Source organism: Gobius niger (assembly GCF_951799975.1).
Source record: "Gobius niger genome assembly, chromosome: 12".
Taxonomy (NCBI): Eukaryota; Metazoa; Chordata; class Actinopteri; order Gobiiformes; family Gobiidae; genus Gobius; species Gobius niger.
The window spans coordinates 30671443-30695622 of record NC_136863.1 but is presented as its reverse complement, the minus strand read 5'-3'; the positions used below and the strand labels follow the sequence as shown (position 1 = coordinate 30695622).

Genomic DNA, 24180 nt, shown 5'->3' with positions numbered 1-24180 from the left:
ATTTTTTCCCCAAAAGGGTGCTTAGCTATTCTGTGGTGGCACCGGGACTGGCCCATTTGTTTCAGGCTTCAGAAACTAGGGCCAGGAAACGATTAAAAAAAAAAATGCAAATTTAACACTATTTTAATTGTGGATAATGATATTGGAGCCAATACTGGAAGAAATACGATATTGGCTCCAAATATCCAATACCTGTTTTGGTTTTCACCGACTCGTGTGGCCCTTAATTTTGCACCCTTTCAAGATCCTAATGTCAAATGTACACTCTAAAAAAGAGCCTTAAAAAAAACATACAATCATATTTTTTTCTGCTTCTTTTTACCAAAAAATTCAGTGGCTTTTGCGTCATTTTGATTGGCTGTGGGCTCCAGTGGTTTTCGGGTCAAAATGACCGAAAGCCCCACGAGGGTTTCACCGAGTAGAACTTAGTGATTATGACACATATTGTGAGGCTGCACCTCATTTTGAAGCACAAAACCTGGAGAAATAAATCGAGTTATTAGTTTGTAAACACCACTAATCAAAGCCGAAACTATGATCACCTAAAGTAGCCTAATAAAACAAAAGGTGTTTGTATAGTTTATGAAATGCTGTTAAAGAATAACTGATCTGTTATATTTGTAATGCACAAGCTGTAATGATCAGATCACTTTATGTGAGTTGTTAATATTAATGTAACGTAAATAGCCTGTCATATACCCAACTATAGTTATCGTAGAAAAGTCCAGTGATCCTGGTTTGATGTTTTTCCATTAGTTTAATAATAGATATAAATGATAATTTATATGTAACATTTCATTTGCAAGAGAAGATAAGACTTTATTGATCTGACAATGGAGAAAAGAGAATCATTCACTTTTCTCAAGCCAATTTTAAAGGTCCTATATCATGCAAAATCAACTTTTTGGAGATTTTAGCCATGTTGTTTTGCCATTTCCTTATCAAAACCCCTCAGATTGGTTTTTGGCTTCATTCACGCAGTTCTCAGCAATCCTCCTGAATCAGCAGCTGCTCCGCCCTCTGCTGGTGAACCACTGAGTTGTGACACTCTGACGTCAGAAATGAACGGAAGTGCCCGACGTCTGTAATGTAATGTCTTACGGCCAATTTGTAAAACAGCCCTTTTCATTATTTCTGTTATACCGTCAATGGTTGTAAGAAAGAAAGAAAGACATTTTAAAAAAGGAAGAGCTGGACGTGACCGTGCCGCGCTGCCCCTGCAGAGGACACTCGCCAGAAGTTGGAATTTCTCTCCAGGATTCAGCGACTATCACCAAAATAGTGTTTTTCTGTGACTGTCTCTGATGTTTGGCGAACCTTCGCCAGAATCAAAGTGGATTAAACTCTTATAACCAGCGACGATGGAGCAGCCGGAGGGTCAATCAAAACGCGTGTTAGCTTGTGTGTTAGCGTGTGTGTGTTAGCTTGTGTGTGTTAGCGTGTGTGTTAGCGTGTGTGTGTTAGCTTGTGTGTTAGCGTGTGTGTTAGCTTGTGGGTTAGCATGTGTGTTAGCTTGTGTGTGTTAGCTTGTGTGTTAGCGTGTGTGTTAGCTTGTGTGTTAGCTTGTGTGTTAGCGTGTGTGTTAGCTTGTGTGTTAGCTTGTGTGTTAGCTTGTGTGTGTTAGCGTGTGTGTTAGCTTGTGTGTTAGCTTGTGTGTGTTAGCTTGTGTGTTAGCTTGTGTGTTAGCCATTTATGAAGCTGTGCAAATGTCAACTCCTTGTAACTGCAATGTGCAGTAACTTCACTTTTTGCTGTGATATTTATTTTTCTCCTACTGCAAAAGTTGCATCGGCTGCATCAACTCGAGGAGAGGGGGCGGAGTTAACTGAATCCAAGCGTCTTGTCTTCCGGGTTTGAAAAATACCTCCAGAAAATACTTATATTTCTCACAAAAATGAGTACTCCATGGTGGTAGCAGTACAATATATCACATAAACCTATACTGTAATTTGGAATGGCTAAAATAGCAAGATACAGATCCTTTAAGAAAGTATGACTATTATTTACACCCAACAAATAATTGCGATTTTAAATAGTCCAAAATAAAGACACAGTTTTTTCTTTCTCTCTTTATCTATCGTCTTTAGTCATGAACTGGGATGTTTGGGACGCGTTTGAAATGTTAGGAGCGAATTTGGACACAACTAACAATTCAAAATTTCAAAAGAATGAAAGCAAACTATGTGACATAGGGCCTTGGAGTTAAGATCCTTAACTGTTGTGGTTCCTTTCCTTTCTGCCTCGCCCTCTGTCACAAACACCTGCTTGATACCGTGTCACACAGCTTCACTTCAGCTCCGACAGTACACACCTCCACCTCCACAGGTGCTAGAAACGCCCTGTATGAATTCAGATCAGCCAGTTGATGATAAACAACTTGGAGAGGTCGACAGCCTTTGTAGTTTGTGCGATCGCTGTCAAGAGAGTAACTGTGACTTTGAAGCTCTCTATAAGATCCACAAATTACATGCATAATAACGGAAACATGGAAGCAAAAGACAGGTATATCTGTATACGAGGAACCTAAAGTCAGTTTGACATTACAGCTGCATTACAGACACACTCAGGAGAGCCGTTTTGTGTGAGTGAGGCTGTGTCAAAGGGTCATAATTAGTGTGAATGCTCAAATCAGCGCAGTCTGTGGAGTCGTCTGCTTATCACGGCCCATTCATCTGCAATCAGACAGTCGGCGCGTCTGCAGACAGCGACTGGGGGAGCGGCTCAAACCGCACAGACAGGACGGAAGGAAGTGTCCCGAGAACACGAAAAAGTTTCATGTGGCAATAAGTCATTTCACTGTCCCGCTTTATGCTTTGTTCACGCTTTTGCTTTGTTTTTTTATGACTTCTGGACGCCTTAGCCTTGATATTTTGCCAAACTTGCCTCATGCTTTGTTTCATTCGTGCATGTTTGAGTAATCCTGCAGCTTGACTCCTTCTCCAGAGTTCAGAATACCGGCCTTCCACCTGCTGATGTCATGAGGTACATAAACATGGCCGTCAGTCAGGGGAGCAGAAGAGGACGCAGCGACTTTACACTTTCTAACATTTAAATAAAAGACTTTTTTTTCTGAGTTGTGCCAACGGAAAGACCTCATTAAAAACAATACATAAAAACACACTCAGTTCTCTCTATTTGTTTGAATAAATGCTAATTGGTCAATGTTGTTAATGTTGTATTGCATTCAAAGGGGCTGTGACTGTAGGCCAGTGGTTCTCAATCGTTTCAGCTTTGGGGCCCCCCCACACGCGCCTCCCATAGTCCGCGGCACCCCTACATATTTTGCTATATCTGCATTATAAGCCTCATGTCTTAGCCTATGTTATAATGTGTCTCACATGAAAAGAGCTGTTTTAATTCAAGAATAATGATAGGATGATACAGGTTGCTGTCACGGTTCTGTCTCTCATTTTCTGTTCTCCCTTTATTTTGCTTAGTGTTCTTGTCCGTAGTGTTTTATTTTGACTTGTCTGTTCTGTCCTTGTGATTTTGCTTTGCTTCCCCTTTGTTGATCACCTGCCCCGCCCTAATGTGTTTCACCTGTTCCCTGTTCCCTGTGTATTTAGACCCCTCTGTTTTCCCTTGTCGTTGTTGGATCATTGTCGTTCATGTGTCTGTGTCCTGGTTCAGTTTTGTGAGTTTTTGTTTTTTGCATTTTTGTCCTTGGAATCGTCCATTAAATTTATTTTCAGAATTTTGGTTGGCTGATTGCATCTGGGTCCTCATTCCACCTTCGCACCTCCAAACCACGACAGTTATATTGGTCACAATGACCTTTTTTAAAAAGTTCTTCTTATCCATATACAGAGCAGAGAAAAAGTAAGTGGAATTGTGTCATTTCTCACATTTCTGCCTAACTTGGTCATTAAATGTGGTCTGATCTTCATAAAAAATTCTAGGAATGATTAAACAGTGTCTGCCTGAACTAATACCACCCAAACATTTACATTTGATGTTTTATTGGCCACAACCAGTGCTTAATTAGATCCCCCATTTGTGGGAGCGCATTCCCATAATTTTCAGTTTTTCAGAGTATAGGATCCGGGAAATATTCAGGAGGATCCGGCAAAAATTTCATCTGATATAATGGTGTTTAATGAGAGTGTTCTGGCAAATGTTTAGGCCTGTTCCCCGAACCCACCACAGCAGATCAAAAGTGTTCCTGAAAATACTAATTTACAAATCAAGCACTGGCCACAACATGTAAACATTCACAGGACAGTGTGGAATAAGTAAGTACACCGCCTGAATCTAACTGAACTGCAGCAAGAGGAATGGTCCAAGATTCATCCTGATCGTTGTGAGCGTCTAATCTGCAACTACAGAAACACAGTTACTGCTGAAGAAGAAGGATCAGCAGCTATTAAATACAGGGGTTCACTTACTTATTCCATGCATGCTGTGAATGTCTGTTTTTTCTACAAAATATCGAGATATACTTCCCGGGCCCTGAGGCAACAAAACAGCCCCACACCATGATTCTCCTGCTCCAGACTTCACAGTGGGGAGAGGGTTTAGATGTTGATGTGCTGTTCCATTTGTTTCCACACATGACGTTGTGTGTTCCTCCCAAACTGTTCAACTTTGGGTCCAACAGTCCACAGTATATGTTTCCAGTGGTGCTGTGGAGCATCCAAGAGCTCCTTCGCAAACCAAAGTTGAATAGTTTGGGAGGAACACACAACGTCATGTGTGGAAGACAAATGGAACAGCATTACCTCCAGAGGGACAGTTACTTAGTTCTTCTTTAAATGGACCAAACCATTGCACACAAGCTAATCAGAATGGATAATCCCTTTCTGGTATGTGGTGATAAAGTACCAGCAGTGGATGAAGATAAATATTGTAATTGCTGCTACCGCTGTGGGGATGCTCCAGTTAGCCCTTAGCTATCACAGACGCTGTAGTATCCCGGGGCTGTCCCTACATCATACTTATATAGTAACGCTGTCTAATTGCGCCACTCGGGCTCTTCCTTCATGCTCATACTCGGGAATTACGCGCCTGGCTCCGCGGCCGGCAGCTGGGTAAAAGATCCAAATGCCTTCCTCTGACAGCCAGCCCAGCGGCGCATGCTAATGGCTAATGGTGGTCCCCCAAGTTAGCGGCGGGGCCCTCGGGGAGTCGTCCCTCTGGAAACAGACCATAATACCCCCACATACATCACGGAGAGCACCGCATCCAGAGAGTTTACCGCGCGGCCTTTTGAGTTGGGGCGCTCTGTGCTGAGCTGGCGAAAAAAGCAAAGCGCGAACTAAAGAGTCTGGGAGCGGCTGATAAAGTTGCTCACAATTAATGACAAGCACGGGCCAAAACAATGCATTTCACCATTCAGCAATGTCAGGGAAAAGGTTTGCCATTTTGTACAGTGTTACATAATCACTTGAAGTTTTTGGACTTCTTACAAATGCCAAAAAATATGACAGAATAACGGAGCTAATGGAGCTGCCGAGTGTTGGTCAGTCGTGTTGAGAGGTTATTTTTATCCAAATGATGCAGAAGTTTACACAGACTTTGTGTGAGGAGATGAGGGGGAACCCAAAGTGGACGCTCTACCTACACTGCCTCCAGACTTTGTTAGCATGTTCTTAGCTTGTATTTTAATCTGATTTAAAGGTCCTATATCATGCAAAATCAAGCTTTTAGCCATGTTGTAATGCTACTTCCTTATCAAAAACACCACCAGAGTGTTTTTTGGCTTCATTCACTCAGTTCTAAGCAATGAGCTGAGCAGCTGCTCCGCCCTCTCCTGTTGTGACACCCTGATGTTTTTTTACGTCATAGGGTCAGACAGGAAGAGCCCGACGTCTGTAATGTAATGCTTTAAGGCCTGATTTTAATTCATTAAACAGCTTTTTCATGATTTCTTTTGTAAGAGAGAAAAAAAAAAAAAAAGTGCCCGAGGCGTCCGCACTGCCCCTGCAGAGAAAGTGCACTGAAAGTTGTGAAGAAGGAGCTCTTTCTAACCTACTCTGGACAGTAGGATCTGTTTCTTTTTCTTCTTCGAATTCCTTTCCGGGATTCGGCGACTATCAGCCAAAATAGTGTTTTTCTGTGACTGTCTCTTGATGGATGTTTGTTGAATCTTTGCCAGAGTCAAAGTGGATTAACTTTTATAACCAACCTCAAAACTTTGCACACCGTGGCCTACAGGCGTCTCTAGTAGCAGACTTTAAATGAACTTAGACAAACTAAAATGGGCGATCTGACTTTTTTCCTACATCCGTCCAAATTGGGCCGGGGATCCTGACAGGCCGCTGAAGCCCGCGCAGACGAGCGAGCGTGGGGTGGAGGTGACCTGCTCAGTGCCCCTCACCAGAGCAGGTGTGTCGGGTAATTGGTCCTCCGTGCACCGGGGCTCACAGACGGAGGAACCAGCGGAGGTTTTAGCTCTCGTTCAGCCTGATCATTTGGCGCGTGTGGGCACAGCAGAAGCACCAGCCGACACCTGTGAGTGAGGACATCACAACCAGACTTCCACACGTGCTAATGAGACACGCCGAGCCGGGCCTGGCAAAAAAAATAAAATCTGCTTCCACACTTTTGCAGGCGCGTAAACGAAAACACCAAAAATCATTGCAGCGGAGTAGACTTATTGGAGCTCTGAACCACGTTACAACAACAACATAGTCAGAGTAGAATCTTCATTACTTCAGGTAAAAGACAAAGTATTATGTTCGAAAATGTGCCAAAAAAATGATAGAAAATGATAATGGTAGAAATGATAAAGATTGATCCCAAAAATATGTCGATACAGTCTTTATCGCGACAGCCCTGTCCCTTTCTACGGAGTACAATAATGAAAATGTGGACTGGCAAAACAAATTAGCTTGACTAATCCGTTGATTGACATCAGGAAGCAACAGTCCAGAAACCATCATCGGACCCATTCTTAGCCATTAAGCATAGCCTGGGAATACCCATGCTGCTGTGTGCGCTCGAATCCTTTCGATCGGCACAGCAGCCTGGGGACCATGGCCGAAATCTTCACATGGATTTAGGGACCGATACACTATTCGACAGACGGAAGCTTGCAGTTTATTTACGGATCCAACATGACAGCAGCAGATCAGACCGTGTTCTAAATAGTTTAGCTCGAGAGTTTACAGCGGGCACGTCATACGATACAATTGATACGACTGGCTATAGCTACGTGCAGACACATGATAGACATTTGTAGCGCCCAATTAACGGCTATGGACGATCGTAAACCACACTTCTCCTATGAGGAAATGAATTGGTGGTCCCCAGACTAGCCCCAGGCTACATTAAGCATGCAATACGCTTTAAAAAAAAAAGCTTGGGTTGCCGTTAAAACCAGTTTGGGCAATGAACATAAATGGTCTCTACAACTTTTACAATCCAAACCTACAGTAGTTAGACATCAGTGACTGAACTCTGGCGGTTCTTAGCTTTCAAATGAGAAATAGCATATCCACCAATGGGTGAGGAAAGCCCTTCTCTTTGGTCCTCACGGCGGGGACCTAACATTGCTGTAATACCACCCCCTGGTGGCCAGGGGCGGCTCCAAAAGACCCTTGGTAAACAGGGTTCTTATGTAGCTTTGGAACTTGTTTGGACTGCTTAAAAGCCTGGCCCCAAAGAGTTTTTTTTTTTCTAAATATTGCTATATTTTTAACCACGCTGTTTTTTCTACATCATCAGCATATATTATACAGCAATAAAAGTGGAAGCCTAAGTCTATGATTGACAGGCTCTGGAGCTCTGTGGAGGCTTGTGGTTGTGAGGGCGCAGCTTCCCGCCTTTTTGCCCTTTTAAGGAACAGGCTTCGTAGGAGGAACTTGAGTAGCCATGTTAATATCACACTCAGGATCATTACTATGAATGGGCTGAATAGCTAGTCATCAATCTCTTGTATGCTATAATGTCCATATGTTAATGCTCCTGTCTTTTTAAAGGTAACCCAAATCCATTTGCAATCACCTTAAAAAAAAAAAAAACAGAATCGAAGTAACAGCCGTGGCGCGCGTACCACATTTTGAAGCACCCACATTTCCCACTTCCTGTTTTAAATTTAAACTCCGAACGGATTTTTCTTTCCTTGAGTAGGGTGCCGCGTCTCCCGCTGTCCCGCCCTGCAAATGAGAGGGTGCCGTGGGGCTGCGGGTGCTTTAATCACACACCCCCAGAGCAGCTGCACCCACGGGGCCTCGAGGAAGCAGGGACCCAGGGGTGCAGCCAGGCCAGTGCGGTGGAGACCGGGCTAACCTCAGCTCACTACCACGCCTACGGGCCCGCGATGCCTCATCTCCCCGGCTGGATGAACGCTTGGGTGGATGGAAATACCAGGGCGGCAGGGCAATCAACAATGTCTAGAATTGAAGATTTTTATCTGTAATTGAGCCATCTTGAGCACAGTAGTTTAGACGGGTGGTAATAGTTGTTTTTTTTCTTCAGTTTATTGTAAAAGCAGACATTGCTGAAATAGATATATATATCAGACTTTGTTGTGTATCTAATTAGAATGGGTTCTATTAAGCAATGCCTGTATGGTATAGGTGAAAAAAAAACAGTTTTGTTTTTATTTTTTCTGGTGCCAAAAACAGACATGGGAAAACCGTCTGTAAATGTATAAACATTCTACCCCTATTTTTCCTTTATAAAACTTTGATTTCTAACAGAAGCAAATTAAGCTACATTATATTTCATGTGTATTGCAGCTTGTGTGGTATTTTAGGATATGATGATGCACTTTTAGAACAAAGGTTTACTGTCATTTTTATGCCTGAGAGTTGACAGTATCGAGTATCGTCGAGTCAATATCATCTAGGGCTGAAACAACTAATCGATTAATCGACAACTAATCGATTACTAAAAAAGTTGTCAACTATTCCAGTAATCGATTAATCGTTTTCTTGCAAACACAGACTAAAATAGAGCAAAAAAGACATGACAATTATGTATTTTGGATGAAAACCTACTTTGTTTTTAAAGCGAGGGTCTGTAGTGTTTTGTACATCATATATTTCATTAATATCTGTCTTTGTCTCATCCAATCAGAAAGCAGAATTAGAACAAAGAGCCTCCTACAAACGTCTACTTTTAGTTTACTCCATCAACATGTCCTCAAGCGGCGCCACTTTAGCTTATGTGATTAAAAAAAAATGAAGAAATACAATTTCCATGCACCTTTCACAGCCAAGCGATTAATCGTAAAAATAATCGTTAGTTGCAGCCCTAATATCATCGTTTATCGTGATACTTTCCAGCCTCAATATATCGAACTTCAATTTGGTTTTCATCACAGGCCTACGAGAGAGTAGTTGAAACTTTTGCTTAGTTTCATCGTGTGTCGCCGACATTAACATTTAGTCATGGCATTACAAGTAAAAACATGCAACTAATTCTGACAAGGTAGCTTAAAGCAGAACTAAGTAACTTTTTTTACCTTAATAAATCCTTCTCGTAGTCCCTCTGGGGGTAATACAAGTGTTGATTGGAGGGTCTTTCCCCTGGTGTCTCTTACCAGAAAACCACACTTGCAACTTTCCCTTCCGCCGACCCGGCAGCCCCAATGCACACAAATGGAAAAACACCTCCCTGGCTGCTCTCAGTTGTCGACAAAATCACTTTTGGCTCACATTTCTGATGTTTATGACGTGGCGGACAGGTAAGTCCTGACTGTATTCTGTCTACAGCTTTCGGTTTGTTGATGAACATTTTGAAAAACGTTATTTGGTTCATCACGATCAGAAGACACTAACAGGCTAACGGGCAAGGCTCATTGTGGACTAGCAAAAAAATATTTCAATTGTTTAATTTGGTTGTGGCACAATGTACAATATCTCACTTTCCCTTCGTCTTCTCTCAGCGTTGTATTTACTCTCACGGACAATTAAGGAGAAAAAAACCCCCGCAACATGACAGCTGCAGTGGTGCTGGTGGCCTCTAGGGGCAAAAGTTACCTAGTTCTGCTTTAATGTGGCCAACAGCTTTAACCAGGTAATCACCGGCCTTCATTCGCAAAAACGACGTGATGCATATAAATCCACTTTTGTTATGCCTCTTCTTTAATGGAAACGCCACTATTGACATACTGCCCACTGCTGGCCCGTGCCGTTACTGCGATCCAGACCAGTGACTGGATAAACCAAGTGGACAGCCGCCATCTCACGTTGTAAACACTGTCTAGGCGTGTGTTCAAATCTCCCTTTGGCTCGTCCTCTCATGTTGTGTAACTCGGAGCGCATCAGCAGAAGTCATCGGCGTGTGCGTGTGAGTGTGGGCGCTCCTCGTGACACCCACCTGCCTGTTGCGCTCGTCCATGATGCGGGTGATCTGGATCTTCTTGCGCCCCATGGCTGCGCCGGCTCCCGTCTGTACAGCACCTTCGAGGGGAATCAGATCAACAATACACTGGCCTTCTGTGGCGCGCTCCTAGCACATGGTTCTCCTCGCTTCACCGCGGAGCACCGGACACCTGCGAGAGGGGGGGGGGGGGGCGAAAGGGAGGAGAGGGAACAGTTTAGGCTTTGAGATGAGCTGCACGGAGCCGCGGATCAAACAATCGGGCTGTAGGTGATATTGTTGCAGTGTTTTTCTAAACCAATGCAGAGAAGGAACGTTTATGTATCTTTAAGATTTCAGCTGTGCTTGCAAAACGTGTGTTAACTGCATTACACTTTCATAAGTAATATCTAAAACAAACAAAAGTTACCTGCCCCCCCCCACCACCTGTATACATATTATAAGCCTTTAGAACAGTTTTGCTTCTTTGTCCCATGGATCGAAGACATATCGAAGCATAAAACTTTTATTTTTCTAAGGTCTGTTGTTTTTGTACTCCCGAGAAAGGTCACATTTTATTACTACCTTGATACATTGTACCACACTAACTTTAGTACATTGTAATCTGCTTTGCAACAATCTGTAATAATTTGTACCGATGTAGTACATACACAGTGGAATAATGTGTATTAGTACTTTGGAGGTACATAATGTAATAAGGCATAAGACCTTTAGGGTCAGGTTTTAAAGGAATAGGCCACCGTTTTTACACACTGAGATATGTTCTTACCTTAGCTTTGACGAGTTCTTTAGGACCTGTCTGATCTTCACCCGTGCCTTCAGTCACGTAAACACAGCGCAGACGGCGTTAGCATTTAGCCTCTCCCTCTCTCCTCTATAGCTCTATATATCTCCTCTATATATATACTTACAATATAGTTCCCCCTTTAATCTGCTTAGAAAATCCACATTGTTTAATTTTGTGTAATTGTACTTTGTAGTGGAACACTTCACGTAACCATATTTAAATAGGGAAAACGTGGAAGAGCTTGGTAGCTTCTATCTTGACCTGTTTTGGAGCTATAGAGGAGAGAGGGAGAGGCTAAATGCTAACGCCGTCTGCGCTGTGTTTACGTGACTGAAGGCACGGGGGAAGATCAGACAGGTCCTAAAGAACTCGTCAAAGTTAAGGTAAGAACATATCTCAGTATGTAAAAACAGTGGCCTATTCCTTTAAGGTTAGGGTTAGAGTTATGTCTTATTACATTATGTACCTACCTCCAAAATACAAATACAAATGATTCTATTGTGTATGTAGCACATAGGTACAGGTTATTACACATCGTTACTAATTACATTGCACTAAATTTGTCAGGTACAATGTATCAAGGGTAGTGCAAAATAAAGTGTTTCCCAGATCAAATGCTAGCTTTAGCCATGCTGCTAGCGCAAATGCCCAGCGCTGTTGAGGCATTAGCCTACCGGTTTATTCATGCATCTTTCTAATTATTAAAATGTCTATCCTTCAAACTTTACACTCTGTGACAGGAGGAGGTGGACCAGTGCGGGACAGTCTGAAACAGGGGCAAACCCAGGAGGCACTGCACCGTTTCAGAGGGGCACCGAGGGCAGCCAGAAGGTTATGTATATGTAGCCCTACCTACAAATACATGCTGGTCACGTTGGGCCAAAATGGCGGCGCGCTCAGTCGCAGCGGTTCAGGACTAACATCTGAACAAAGATGAAACATTTACTGACTGAGTGTTTATCTGCTCATGCTAAGAAAAAATAAAAAATCATGTGCTCCTGGTTCTGAACTGACTTGCCCCTATCGCTTTTTTCCTCTTTGCATTATTGTCACTGAAGAAAGGAAGAGCAGACATGTGCTACTAGAGTCAATTCCTAACTAAGGTTCAATTATGTTCTGTCCAAATTTAAGGTCCAAAAGTGGCATCAAAACGTTGGTGTTATGGTAGCATTGGGCTAATGTGCATGCATTGTCCCACACTCGTCAGGCCTCGTCAGGGTGTGAACCCAACCCAGCACCTTCTTGCTGTGAAGCTCCAGCTCTAACCGCTGCTCCACCATGCCTGATCAGGTTGACCAGGTTGACCATTTTCTCCATAGAGTTGCACTGGACATTATGACATCAGCACATCCTAGAACGTGAACCTATTCCGTAGCCCTGCCAAACCAGAAGTACATATAGGCCTGTCACGATTGCAACATTTGAAGTGTGATATATTGAGGCAGGAAAATATTGTGATAAACGATATTATCAACTCCGAAGATCCAAAATACGATCAACTCTAAAGCAGGAAAATGACAGTAAACCTTTGTTGATCTAAATTTCTTCCAAAAAGAATGTTACTTGAACTTCTATGCCCTCAATTCATTGAAAACACTCAATTTAAGACTTAACACTTTTACACCTTTCACCGTCCAATACTTCTCAACATTTCTGAAATAAAGATGGAAGGGTAAATGGCGTAATGATGGTGGAAAGTCTCACAGAGATTCATAACCTCCTTTACTGAGGAGTTCTGGATCCTATTGCGCATGTTTTTACACCCAGTTTGCCAATTAAAAAACACTGCGAGCTTTTACCAGAAATGTTTTTACACTCTACTTTATTCAGGAGTTTACCAAAGTCACATGAAGTTTCTTTAAGCTCTCCACAACCTTCATGAAGAGGCAAAACTTAAATGTCCTGGTCCAGTCGATGACCTTGGAAGCTACTTACGTAAAACTATAAAACATAACCCTGAATTTCCTAAAAAAAAAAAGGGTCCAGATCAGACTGAGTCCACGGCTGTATCTGCGGCTGCATTTGTGGCTGTGTAATAGTGACAGAGTGCGAACATTTATTTGCTTTAGCAGGTCGCCGCGCTCTGACGCTCCGCTCCCCTGTGATTAAGAGTGCCGCCATCGCGGGGCTGACAGGGGCCCATCTCTCTAGAGGGCGTGGGTGGGGAAGGGGGTTGAGCCGGAGCTCCTCCCCTGGGCACCTGTCCTGTCGGAGAGCAGATAGAGTCACAAGTTCTCCCCCCAGAGTCGCATTCATCACCGGGAAAACGTCTGACCGAGTGCAGGTCCCCGGTGGCGGCGGAGCTGTGTGAGGCGGGAGGGTGGAGGTGAGGAAGGGTGAGGCGGGTGAGGTCCGTGGGGGGCCTCAGAGCTGGCACAGAGAGGGGGAATGAGAGCGTCAGCTGCTGGCATGTGCTCAAAGCCTGGCATCTGTACCCGGGGAGCTACACTATAGTGGACTAGACTTCGCTCACCTTACCTAGCAGGTTTACATTTGCCACGATCACATGATAAAGGGTCAGGGTCAAACTTGCAGAGGTCAAAGAAACGATGTAACTCTTAAGTCATGTTGCAAAAAGCGTTCAAATCTGTGGCATGTTGATTCTGTTGACTCTTCACTGTGGGGCGAATGAATAATGCTAGACTTTAGTTACTACTCATTCACTCCAGACTCAGAGGAGGTCAACTACTATTGTAGCCACAGCTGCCTTGGGGTAGGCTAACGGAAGAGAGCCTGCCTATCTGCAGCATCTGCCCTCACCACCACCACTAACCACTCACTCACACGCTACAGACTGCTTATCTACTGCAGTAGCAGATCAAATGTTTCTTCTCGGACTCTGCAGAGAACAGCTGCTCTCATGGAACCGGAAATAATAAATATATAATATATTATTACCATGGAACATCATTTTAGTCAAATCTTTAAAACAATCAATTACAGTTCGGTTGTTGCGGGTAGTCCGGGTAGTCAGAAGGTTGGGGGTTCAAATCCCGGCTCCTGCAGGTGCAGACTGTCGTTGTGTCCTTGGGCAAGACACTTCACCCAATGCCTATGTGTGAGTGGTTGGTGGTGGTCAGGTGGAAGGTCTGGTGAAAGTCCAGACCCCTGTAGGAAATGCAATGAGTACGAGGGTATGGTAAAACCAGGTTTTCTAGATGGAATGTATGCGTAGCCATGGTGATGGTTCCATCCGCAGAGAAAACCTACCAGGAACCCTGAAAACTCTTCACCTTATACCACCCCGCCCACTTTTGCCTCGTTTTGCCTTTTTGACCTTGCCAGGTGCATTGAGTTGCCTTGTGTACGAAATGCGAGGTATAAATGAAGTAGCCTTGCCTTGTCTCTGCACTTCCGTTGTATTGACACTTCCAGTAGAGCGCGAAGCCCGTTCTTTTAAACGGAGAACGAGGAAAAAGGTTCACAACTAAAATCTGATGTTTAGTCGATTGATTTGTGTAAATGTCCAAATGGTCATTTGCACCAACAAGTCAACACTGCACCGTTGTGTCGTAGCTGATTTTATCCAGTCCTATGTAAACTGATAGGAGAAAGGGGGCGGGCACAATTCATGCCGGCGCCCACGCGAACTTCCAAAATAAGGTGAATAGGTTGTGCTCATGCAACATCGAAACATAGAGTTTAAAGCTGTATTATAGAACTTTTTATGCAAAAAACTTGATATTAATATGCATTTGTCCTTTTAATGTCTCAGCAGATGTATGGGTGGTTAGCATGGCGCCTCTACTCTTCATCACAGTGGCCTCCCATTGTTTTAAAGGTTCCTGGTGGATGATGGAACCATCTCCATGGTTACACATAGTACATTCCATCCAGAAAACCTAAAAAAAAAAAAAAACTGCAAAAGCTATTGATCCATCCACACAAATGACTTTCAGCCATGAACAATAATATGACGCCACCGAATAGTGATTCGATTATTTTTTGCACCACACAATACTTTTGCTGTATATTCTAACAGTCCATGAAGCCCTGTCTAAGTCCATTCATGACAGCACAGTTTGCCAAAGAAACACAAGGACAAGACTACGGCGCCTTCATGTACGCGACAGATCAATGGAAAATTTGTCAGACAAAAAAAAATGACATCGACAAACAAAGCAAGAATCCAGATTTATATTTGCGGTTGAAGGTGACGCCCTCTCAGGAAAAGTGGAAAGATAAACATTTCGAGAGCCGTTTTTCAGCCTCTGCCAACAGTGTTATCAAACGTCTTTGTCTCTCCGCGGCGCTCGTTTGGGTGAGTAAATCTTATGTAATTCGATGAGGCTCAGATGATGCGGTAGAAACAATGCCGGCTCTGTTTCGGTGTGAGAGTGATTAGGACGGGGGGACATGTGATCTCTGCGGGGAGCTCGGTCCGTCGCCAAACTAAAGGACACTGCCGTCGATTGGAGATGGAGCATGGAGCGAATGTTTGTTTTATCTGACTTTGCACTACAGCTGCTGCGACGCGCCCCCCCCCCCAGACGCTCAAACAGATACAAGTCTGAGGTAAATTACTCACTGCTCCATCAACAATTGGTTGCATGACCGACTTTCCAGGACTTCCGATGGAGTGCGGTGGCTTTTCATTGCCAGTTGTTACTTCGATATGTTATAAAAGGCAGTAATGAACCTAAATAAAAACCTAAAGGAATGAATCAAAGCACAGGAAGCTTTTTTTTCTCGGGCGAAAAGCATAAAATGGTTAATGGAGATCCGGCAAATGGACTCTTTATAATGTTTCTTCGTCGGAAACATACCTGGAGCAGTTTTTTCACTGTACTATTCATGCAGCTTTGAGTGATCTTGTTCGCTTTGCTTGTTTCTTCTTCTACTGCTGAAGTGCTCCAAGCTATACTCCCTGACTCCTGTTGCCTCAAGTGCAAAAAGGAGCTGTCCTCCGCATTTATAAAGCCCACAACCCACTGACCGACTCATTCTGACCAGTTCCACGCTCACAAATTGTGTTCACCGCAGCGCCACCCATTTGTTAGCGTGCAGTTGCCAAAAAGTGGAAGCTTGTATTCACTGTTTTATCACTCACGTCTGATTCCCACTGCTGAGAAATCCCGACCAGCCCAGTCTCACACTCGATACCGTCTTTTCCACAGATGATTTCAAATGTAAATGTAAAATACAAATGCGGAGATCCCTAAAAGAGTGTTTTTAAACTACTAATATGGCTGATATGCCAAACCTTAAAGGGGCTAGATGCAAGTTGGCCATTTCAGACTCACTACCGCCACCTCAGGTCATACGTGTAACTGCAGCTTCTATACTAAGCTCATGCATGACGGCAATTCGGACCCGAAGTAACAACTTTTTTAGTGACAGTGTTTAGAGGCAGTTGTGGTGAACAGGTCATTCTACACATTAGGACATGGCTGGAACATGTATAGGGGGAGGAAAATACATAATTTGAACATTTTTATTTTCCCTTTAAGGCAATACATAGCAGTTTTGTCCCTTAACATCTCTAGTTTTAATGTCAAAGCACAACATACGCTGTATATTTTAAGACATTTTTCCGGACTTGAGCTTCAGATTTTGTTAGGAAACCACCACCACATCACCACATGTGTCCAATTCACAAATACTGCCATGTTCGGTATCCACCTGACACAGGAAATCCCCCTTTGTAGTGCAAATATGGTCATTTTCTCAAAAGGACTTTTTCCAATAACTTTTGCAACCGAATCTCCACTTCAGCAGCTCCTACAGACTCAAAATGTAGCAATACTTTTGAACGTTTGCTATGAGGGATTTTTCAATATCTAATTCCGAGCCTGATTTATTGAGCTTTGGACCCCAGGAAACATGAATTTGGGGACGTCTCCAGCTCATCTCCATGGTGTTGTTGATTAACGGCAGCCAAATATGAGATTTAAACAGGTTATGTCCTCATCCAAACAGTGTGTTTGATGAATGTACCAGTTGTGCCTCTACAGCTGTTGAATTGTTCCACGGCTCTTTTCTCCACTTTTTATACTCGTGTGTGTTTGCTAGCACCCACAAACATGCCAGATCTTCATGGTAACTCTATTGCTACCCAAAATGTCACGCAGTGTGCCTTCATACCTGGCTTTACTTTAATTTGGTTGTCGAAAATAGAGAACTTTTTGGGCATTTTGTCCTCATGTTCATATCAGCGATCAGTGCAAGATGTGAAGGTTTTTCCCTGCTCACCTGCAGCGTCTCGCCTTCAAACAGACATAAGCGTCTGTTTAGGAGAGAGCGAGCCCGTTAAGTGCGGTGACTGACTGTCGTAGAGGGCTATGCTTGACTCCAGCCTTATCTCGCCACAGTTTCCTGTCAACAACGGCCTCTCCCTATATCTCCACTCCAAACAACCACCGTGCTCTCTCTCATGCCGCGCTTTATAAATCTATCTCGCCCCTTTTTTTTTTTCTCGTCTCTTCCCCCGACTCCGAACTCCTGACTTCCTCTATTCATCCTGACAAGTGGCAGATGGGTCTAGCAGTGTCCGCCCGCGTCCCTCAAGACGGGGAACATGTGCAGGCTTGGTGACAGCGCTAGCCTTTTTCACAATCAATAAAACATGGCCAATTCCCCACGTAATTACCCAATCCGGCAAGCGCGGCCTCCCCACAGATTCCCCTCTTCGCGCAAAGTTGAGGAATTACTCCCCTAACTGTTGTCCTATATAAAGTGTACGGTGAAAACGACGTGGCGGGCATGTGGGTTTTTTTTTTTATGCGGCGCGAGATGTTTAATGAGCGGAGAATGGGGCCACCGCTTTTGTGTATCGGCCGGTAATGAAGCGCGGTAAAGCGGGCGTGCCGTGGTAAAAAAAAGAAAGAAACACTTTTCGGAGCGTTTAAGCGCGACGTGATGTTTGCATTAGGGCGGAACTTTGAGCAATCCGGATGCTTGTATAGGAGCTCTGTTGTCGGGGGCTTCGTGCCCCTGGTAGGGTCTCCCATGGCAGGTCCTAAATGACGGGTCAGACAAAGAGCCAGACCAACAGGCCCGGTCAGAACCATGAGGCTGTCCTTCCGTGGACCCACCACCTGCAGGAGGAGCCTTTAGGGGCTGGTGCAATGTGATTCGGGCAACTCCAACAACTATGACCCGGCAACGGAAAAGTGGCAGAAAATGGATGGATGGTAAAAAGTTTAAATAGTAAATTTTGCATAATACTCTCCCTTTAAGATGTTTCTTCTACAGCTCAAGTGCTATTTATTTCCTAGATTACAGAGGTGGTCAATACATAGTTAAAGCATAACCATCCCCAGACCCCCACATGTCTATAGAACCTCGGAAGAAAAAAGTATAAAAATGGCAGCGTATTGGGAAATGTCCAATTTACAAGTGTTATGTTCCACTCCAGAACAGTGGGGGGCAGTGAGCATACGTACTGTCAATGCCAAAGCCTCACAACGAAGAAGGTTTGCGTTGTACAGGCGCTGAATGCGATTTACTCCCAATCTAAACTGATTTGCACAGTAAAACTTCTGTATTTTAAAACAGTACTCAGTAACTTGTTAACCTTAATATATCTTTTTCGTAGTCCCTCTGGGGGTAATACAAGTGTTGATGGGATGATTTCATCTCCCCCTAGTGTCTCTGGCCAGAAAACCCTGCTCCAATCAGGAGGCCCAATAATGGAGTCACGAACAAGAAGCTAACTCTCACACGGACAATTAATGGGTAAAAAAACGCAACATGCTACGACACCTGCAGTAGCGCTTATGGCCTCTGGGGCATGAGTTACTTAGTTGTGCTTTAACTTAGGTAATACTTTGACTGAGCAACTTTGATTTTTTTATTGGCGTAATATTTACTACTGATCATGTACTTTGACCACCAATGCATACTTAAAAGTTCACAAACCCGTTCAGAGCCGCATTAAAGTGGCATCTATTGTTCTTGCTAGCATGCCTAAAAATGACTTTCTTATGTGATCTTTTGGATAATAATTCCCGTTGCTGCCTGCAGAGGGGGCTCAATCTTTGCTCTTCTCTACAGAGACATTATTTAAAGTTTGAAAATATATTTAAAAAAGAATGCTGAGGTACTAAGAAGGTCTACAGGCAACAATTGTGCATTTCCACCATAAACTGTTGAAGTAGGAGTTCCGCCGCTTCAGACACTTCCGGCGCACTCTTCATCCATCCACCCACCCAAGGGGGAAGACGAGACCTCGACTTCCTGAACCGCCAACCCCGCCACCCCACCTCCGACTTCCTGTTGTTCCCTTAAACCAACCCGTCCACACCACGCGCCTACGAGGGACTGGAAATGAGCCGGAGACAGGGACGTCGCGGTGGGGCGGGGGGTGGAGGGCGCGTGGAGGAAAGGGCGGAGTGAACAGTGAACTAGTATGTGGAAGACTAAACACTCATGAGAGCCTCTCGCCGTTAACTGTCAGTCTGTGTCCAAATCATAGGCCACGAGGTTTGGAGGAGGACGCGTACGGGCAGATACTCCAAACTGGAAGGATGACGGGAAAAAAAACAGCCTTCCATCTCCTCGTCTTCCTCAGTAACATAGCATCGTCTGAAGTAACTGTCTATATCTACCTCTTTGTCACTATCTTACTCTTCGTTGATGACGTTAAAGCCTCAGCTTCGCAAGATTGTCTCTCCTCACCCTTTGGACCAGAAAATCTTAGAGGGGAGTCTTCAGATATAACCTTTCAGAGCTTTCTACAATGGTATAACGCTCCTTTCTCGTTAAAATCATTTGACACTCTTGCGGCAGCTATTCGTAATTAGTAATATTTTGAATTATTTAAAACATTCTAATGACTTGAACAGCATGAGCTTTTCTTAAATTATCTTTTGGCCCATGACAGGACAGCTCAGGGTGAAAGGGGTGGAAGAGCACTGAGAGACACTCAGCAAAGAGTCTATACCAGGGGTGCCCAAAGTGGGACATATTGCTACAATAATTGATTTTGTTCTTCTAAAACTTGTCTTTTGTAGCATACTATTTGCATAGGTAGAGTTAAAGGCAAATGTATACCAATAAAAGAAAATAAAGTGACTATTTTTATTTGCAGTTTTATGTGTCTCACGCTGACATCGCCGTGATTGGCTCGCGACCCTTAGGCACTTCTTCATTTTGGCCCTCGAAGACAAAATGTTTGGCACCCCTGGTCTATACACACTCTCAGAAATAAGGGTACGTTAGGAGACCATTTATGTACTCACAGGTACAAATCTAGAACATTGTAACCCAAGTGGATCATTATTGGTCCTTAGGATACATTATTGAGCCTTTTGGGAGTAAAAAGGGTACAATCCAAATTTAAAAATTTAAAAAGCACATAAATGTACCACCTTGGTTAAAAGGGTACAAAGACGTACCACAGATGGTCCAAATTTGAGCATAGAGGGTACAATATTGGCCCCAAGTACGGACTATTTTGAATTCATGCGCATGAATACACAAACAACAGTGCCAATGAGGAAGGACACTGTCGGTAGCGCTTCGGTCTTTTGATCACTTTCCCGCGGGCGAGGACACCGGACTTGGACGTCCTCATGGAGGGACCGGCTTTAAGGGCTCTTTCCACCGAGGAGCTTTTAGCTAAAGTTGTTCAGTCCGGAATAGATGTGTCCGAGGAGGAAGCCAAACGATTCAGGGGTAAGTTTGAACAAACCAAGTACTAGAAGTTGAATTATTTTGTGAGTTATATATAGCACAAGTCAGGTATATGCGCACTAAGCTAGTTGAAAAGTGACTCCAATGCTGTTTAAACCACGACCATTGTAAGCCCACGTCTGGGTCCAGATATTGTTTTATCTGTGTTTTATGTGGATGTTTTGTCAAATGAACGTAATAAGTTGCGTTAGCGTTAGCTTCTGTTTGAGCGCGGAGCTAGCTTTGGGCGGGAGGCTAAGCTAGCGTCAACTCTGTTGCAATGCATATTGTATTAAGTATTGGTGTATATAGGTTACACATTTCACGTTACCTCTGGGGAAATTTAAGCTACCGATTCGAAGTGTGGAGGTAACCAACCCTTGGGCGGTAGTAAATTCTGTACAACAGTGAGTGGCCGCGTTAGTGTTAGGGCTGGTTCTGGTTTAAATCTAGCGCAGTTGGACCGGGATTTTTTTTCTGATTTGGGATCCTTTTTTCTGCTTTGGTTCCTTCCTTGTAAGCATAATTTGGCAGATTTTTCTAAATAACCGTTCGTGTTTTGGCCTGTAACTAATGCAGGGTTTAAAGTATTAAAGTATTTCCGGCTTGAGGCGTCTGGCGCAATCAAAGTGTATCAGACTGCAAATTATTTGTCCCGTTTTTCCGCGCATTTGTGAAAGACTTGCGTTTCCCGCACTTCTTACGGTCCATGAATGCATCTCACACGTAGCATCGCTGGTACGTGATTCGTCTGAACCAAAACAACTGCCACGCGGAGGCTGTAGCTACTTTTGTTATGGATTAAGTTTTGCCAAATGGACGCTATGACCAGACGAGTAAGAATCGGATAAAGAGGCGAAGAGCAGCAGGTTCTACGTCTGATCCACAGTGAGTTTATTTACTGTTTCTGTGAGGACAGTCGGGCTAACGGGGTCCCATCACCCGCGCTTAAAATAATAAAATAAGCCCTAAAAGCACGAGAGCGCGGTTTCGGACCTGCCTTCCTTCTGCAGCCGTGTGCGCGGTGAGACAGGTGTACAGAGTCACGCTGCGTAAACCCCCCGAGCTGCTGCCGCTAACCCGCTGTTAAAAGCGAAACGTAACGCCTACATATTGAACAGAGCCTCGTACTGTCAATAATATCCGATTCGAGTCTATTTGTTCCGCAAACAACGCACGCAGTGGCGTGCTCACGTGTATGGGCGCTGGTGCTGACCCACTGGACATAAGCTAAAAGTGGCTCCAGGTCATTATTTTACAGCAGTTTTACTTTAGGCTCAGTCCCAATAGCTCCAGCCAAATCTAACCAACAGCCTGATTAACAAACATGTATGACACTTAATCCTTTACTTACTAGATTATTTTGAAAAATATTACACTTTACATTTTGGTCTATACTTGTATACTTGGAAATACATTAGGTCCAAGTGCAGAGTAAATGTGTAATAAAAAACTTTTAATAAAAAATATTGGCCTAGGCTACATTGCCTATATACAGTAGCCTCTATCTAACGTTTTTTTTTTTTCTTTTAAAGTACCGATAAGAGCACCATTAAAGTACCAGATCGACAAGGAGTATCGATACAAGTCCTGGTTGAGCGACAGAAAGTTCAGGCTCAGGATTTTTTTTCACTTTATGCCCTGATAATGTTAGTTAGACACTTGGTCTGCTCACCGTCAGTGGCTTTGGTTTTCTTCTCCGTTCAAATAAGGATATCGTTGTCTAGATGTACATTTACCTTTTGTGGTAATGAATAATGTTGTGAATTGATGTTAAACCAGTGCTAGTTCAGTTTGGCTTGAGTACTTTCCACGGATCAATGTTTAGGGGCCTTTATCCATAGCCGGTGAGAATGCCAAAGTGGGGCTCCATGTTCTCCATGGTCTCTTTCTTGGCGATTTTATGTTCGTGCTATGCTGCTTTTAAACTATATTTTATTGTTGGGGAGTAAACATGACTCAGACACGAAATGTTTTGGACAAAGGAGGAGAATATCCACCAATTACGTGCAACACAATCATATACCGAGTTCAAAATTAAAAGATGGCGGCGGGCACATGTTCTGGGTTAGTAATGGGAAGACAACGTGGGACAGTGAGGGAATCTTGAGTACTTTCTATAAGATTGCCCCTTGATCCACATGTGCAAATGTGGTGTCTACTTTGGGGCTGTGGCTGTTTCTGTCGTGGGTTTATTCTTTATCTGTTATGCCAAGTCAACTTGACTGCAAATCTGCTAATCAATAAAAACTTTTGAACTCACAAATAAGTTAGAACTTTGTGGTTTCTGGCATAAAATTCAGTCTAAACTGAAACTTCTGTTCCAGAAACCCTCACTGCATTTAGTCTATTGTCAGTAAGTTGCTAATTTTATGCAATCTCTTTTTTGTAGAAAATGAGGTGGATGGAGAGACGATTGACTGCGGCTTGACAGAAAACATGATCACTTTTTTGTTCCAAGGCTCTTTCAAAAGACAACTTAAATTCAGTCAGTTTGTTAACAGTCTGAAAGAGACCGTTTTTACACTCACACTTGAACCTGTGCCACCAGAGGTATCACCAGAGGTACAGCAGTCACCATCTGGGACATCCAGGTATAAGAACATGAAAAAATGCACACTTTAAAGTTGCATTAGTATTTAAAAAAAAGTATTGAAAATGTATTACGTTTCTCTTGAGGCTTCTGTATACACACTGAAATGTTTTTTTTCTCATTTACTCAATTACAGATTGCCAACAAATTTTGAAATCCCATCATTCCCTGCAAATGTACAGCACAAGCTTAATAACAAAGAACCATGTCATAGGAACTCAAAAGACAGACACATAATTGTGAGAGTTTTGTATGAGGCTATGGCACAATTCACAATGTAAGTATGTAAATTGTGGGCACAATTGTTAAAGGCACAGTTTTAATAATGTTAATGATATCTCGATCTTGCCATTGTAGGTATCCCACGAATTCAGATTACGTACAAGTGGTAAAAAGGCTCATCGTGAAATATCCTTTCCTCAAAGACATCGAAGGAAATGGTTATGTAAGTGTTTTGTTTCAGTTACTGCCATACCTTAAATAATGCTACACTGCATCCAGAATAATTTGGAGGTTGATGCTGCATGATAAAAGCAACATTTTATTCATAATTGAGTTTTGAACAAGAGGGCTTTAAGACTTAAAAGCTTTGCTTTAGAAGCATCGTGATTTAAGCAAAATTAAGCTGCAAAGATTAATGAAATTTAAACTAGCAACAAAAAAAGGTTGATGCTTAGTTAAAGGAATAGGCCACCGTTTTTACATACTGAGATTTTTTTCTTGCCTTAGCTTTGAGTTCTTTAGGACCTGTCTGGTCTTCACCCGTGCCTTCAGTCACGTAAACACAGCGCAGACGGCGTTAGCATTTAGCCTCTCCCTCTCTCCCCTATAGCTCCAAAACAGGTCAAGATAGAAGCTACCAAGCTCTTCCACGTTTTCCCTATTTAAATATGGTCACGTGAAGTGTTACACTACA

General features: G+C 43.3%; 1 protein-coding gene across 2 annotated transcripts in view; it reads right to left on the bottom strand.

Annotated features, from left to right (window-relative positions):
• Positions 1–24180, bottom strand: part of mef2aa (myocyte enhancer factor 2aa) — a 154440-nt gene that overhangs the window by 84114 nt on the left and 46146 nt on the right. For both annotated transcript variants that reach the window (XM_079567398.1, XM_079567397.1), the window contains exon 2: positions 10267–10441. In XM_079567398.1, coding sequence (XP_079423524.1) covers positions 10267–10320 — 54 coding nt within the window. In that variant the 5' untranslated portion in view covers positions 10321–10441. The remainder of the gene's footprint in view (positions 1–10266; positions 10442–24180) is intronic.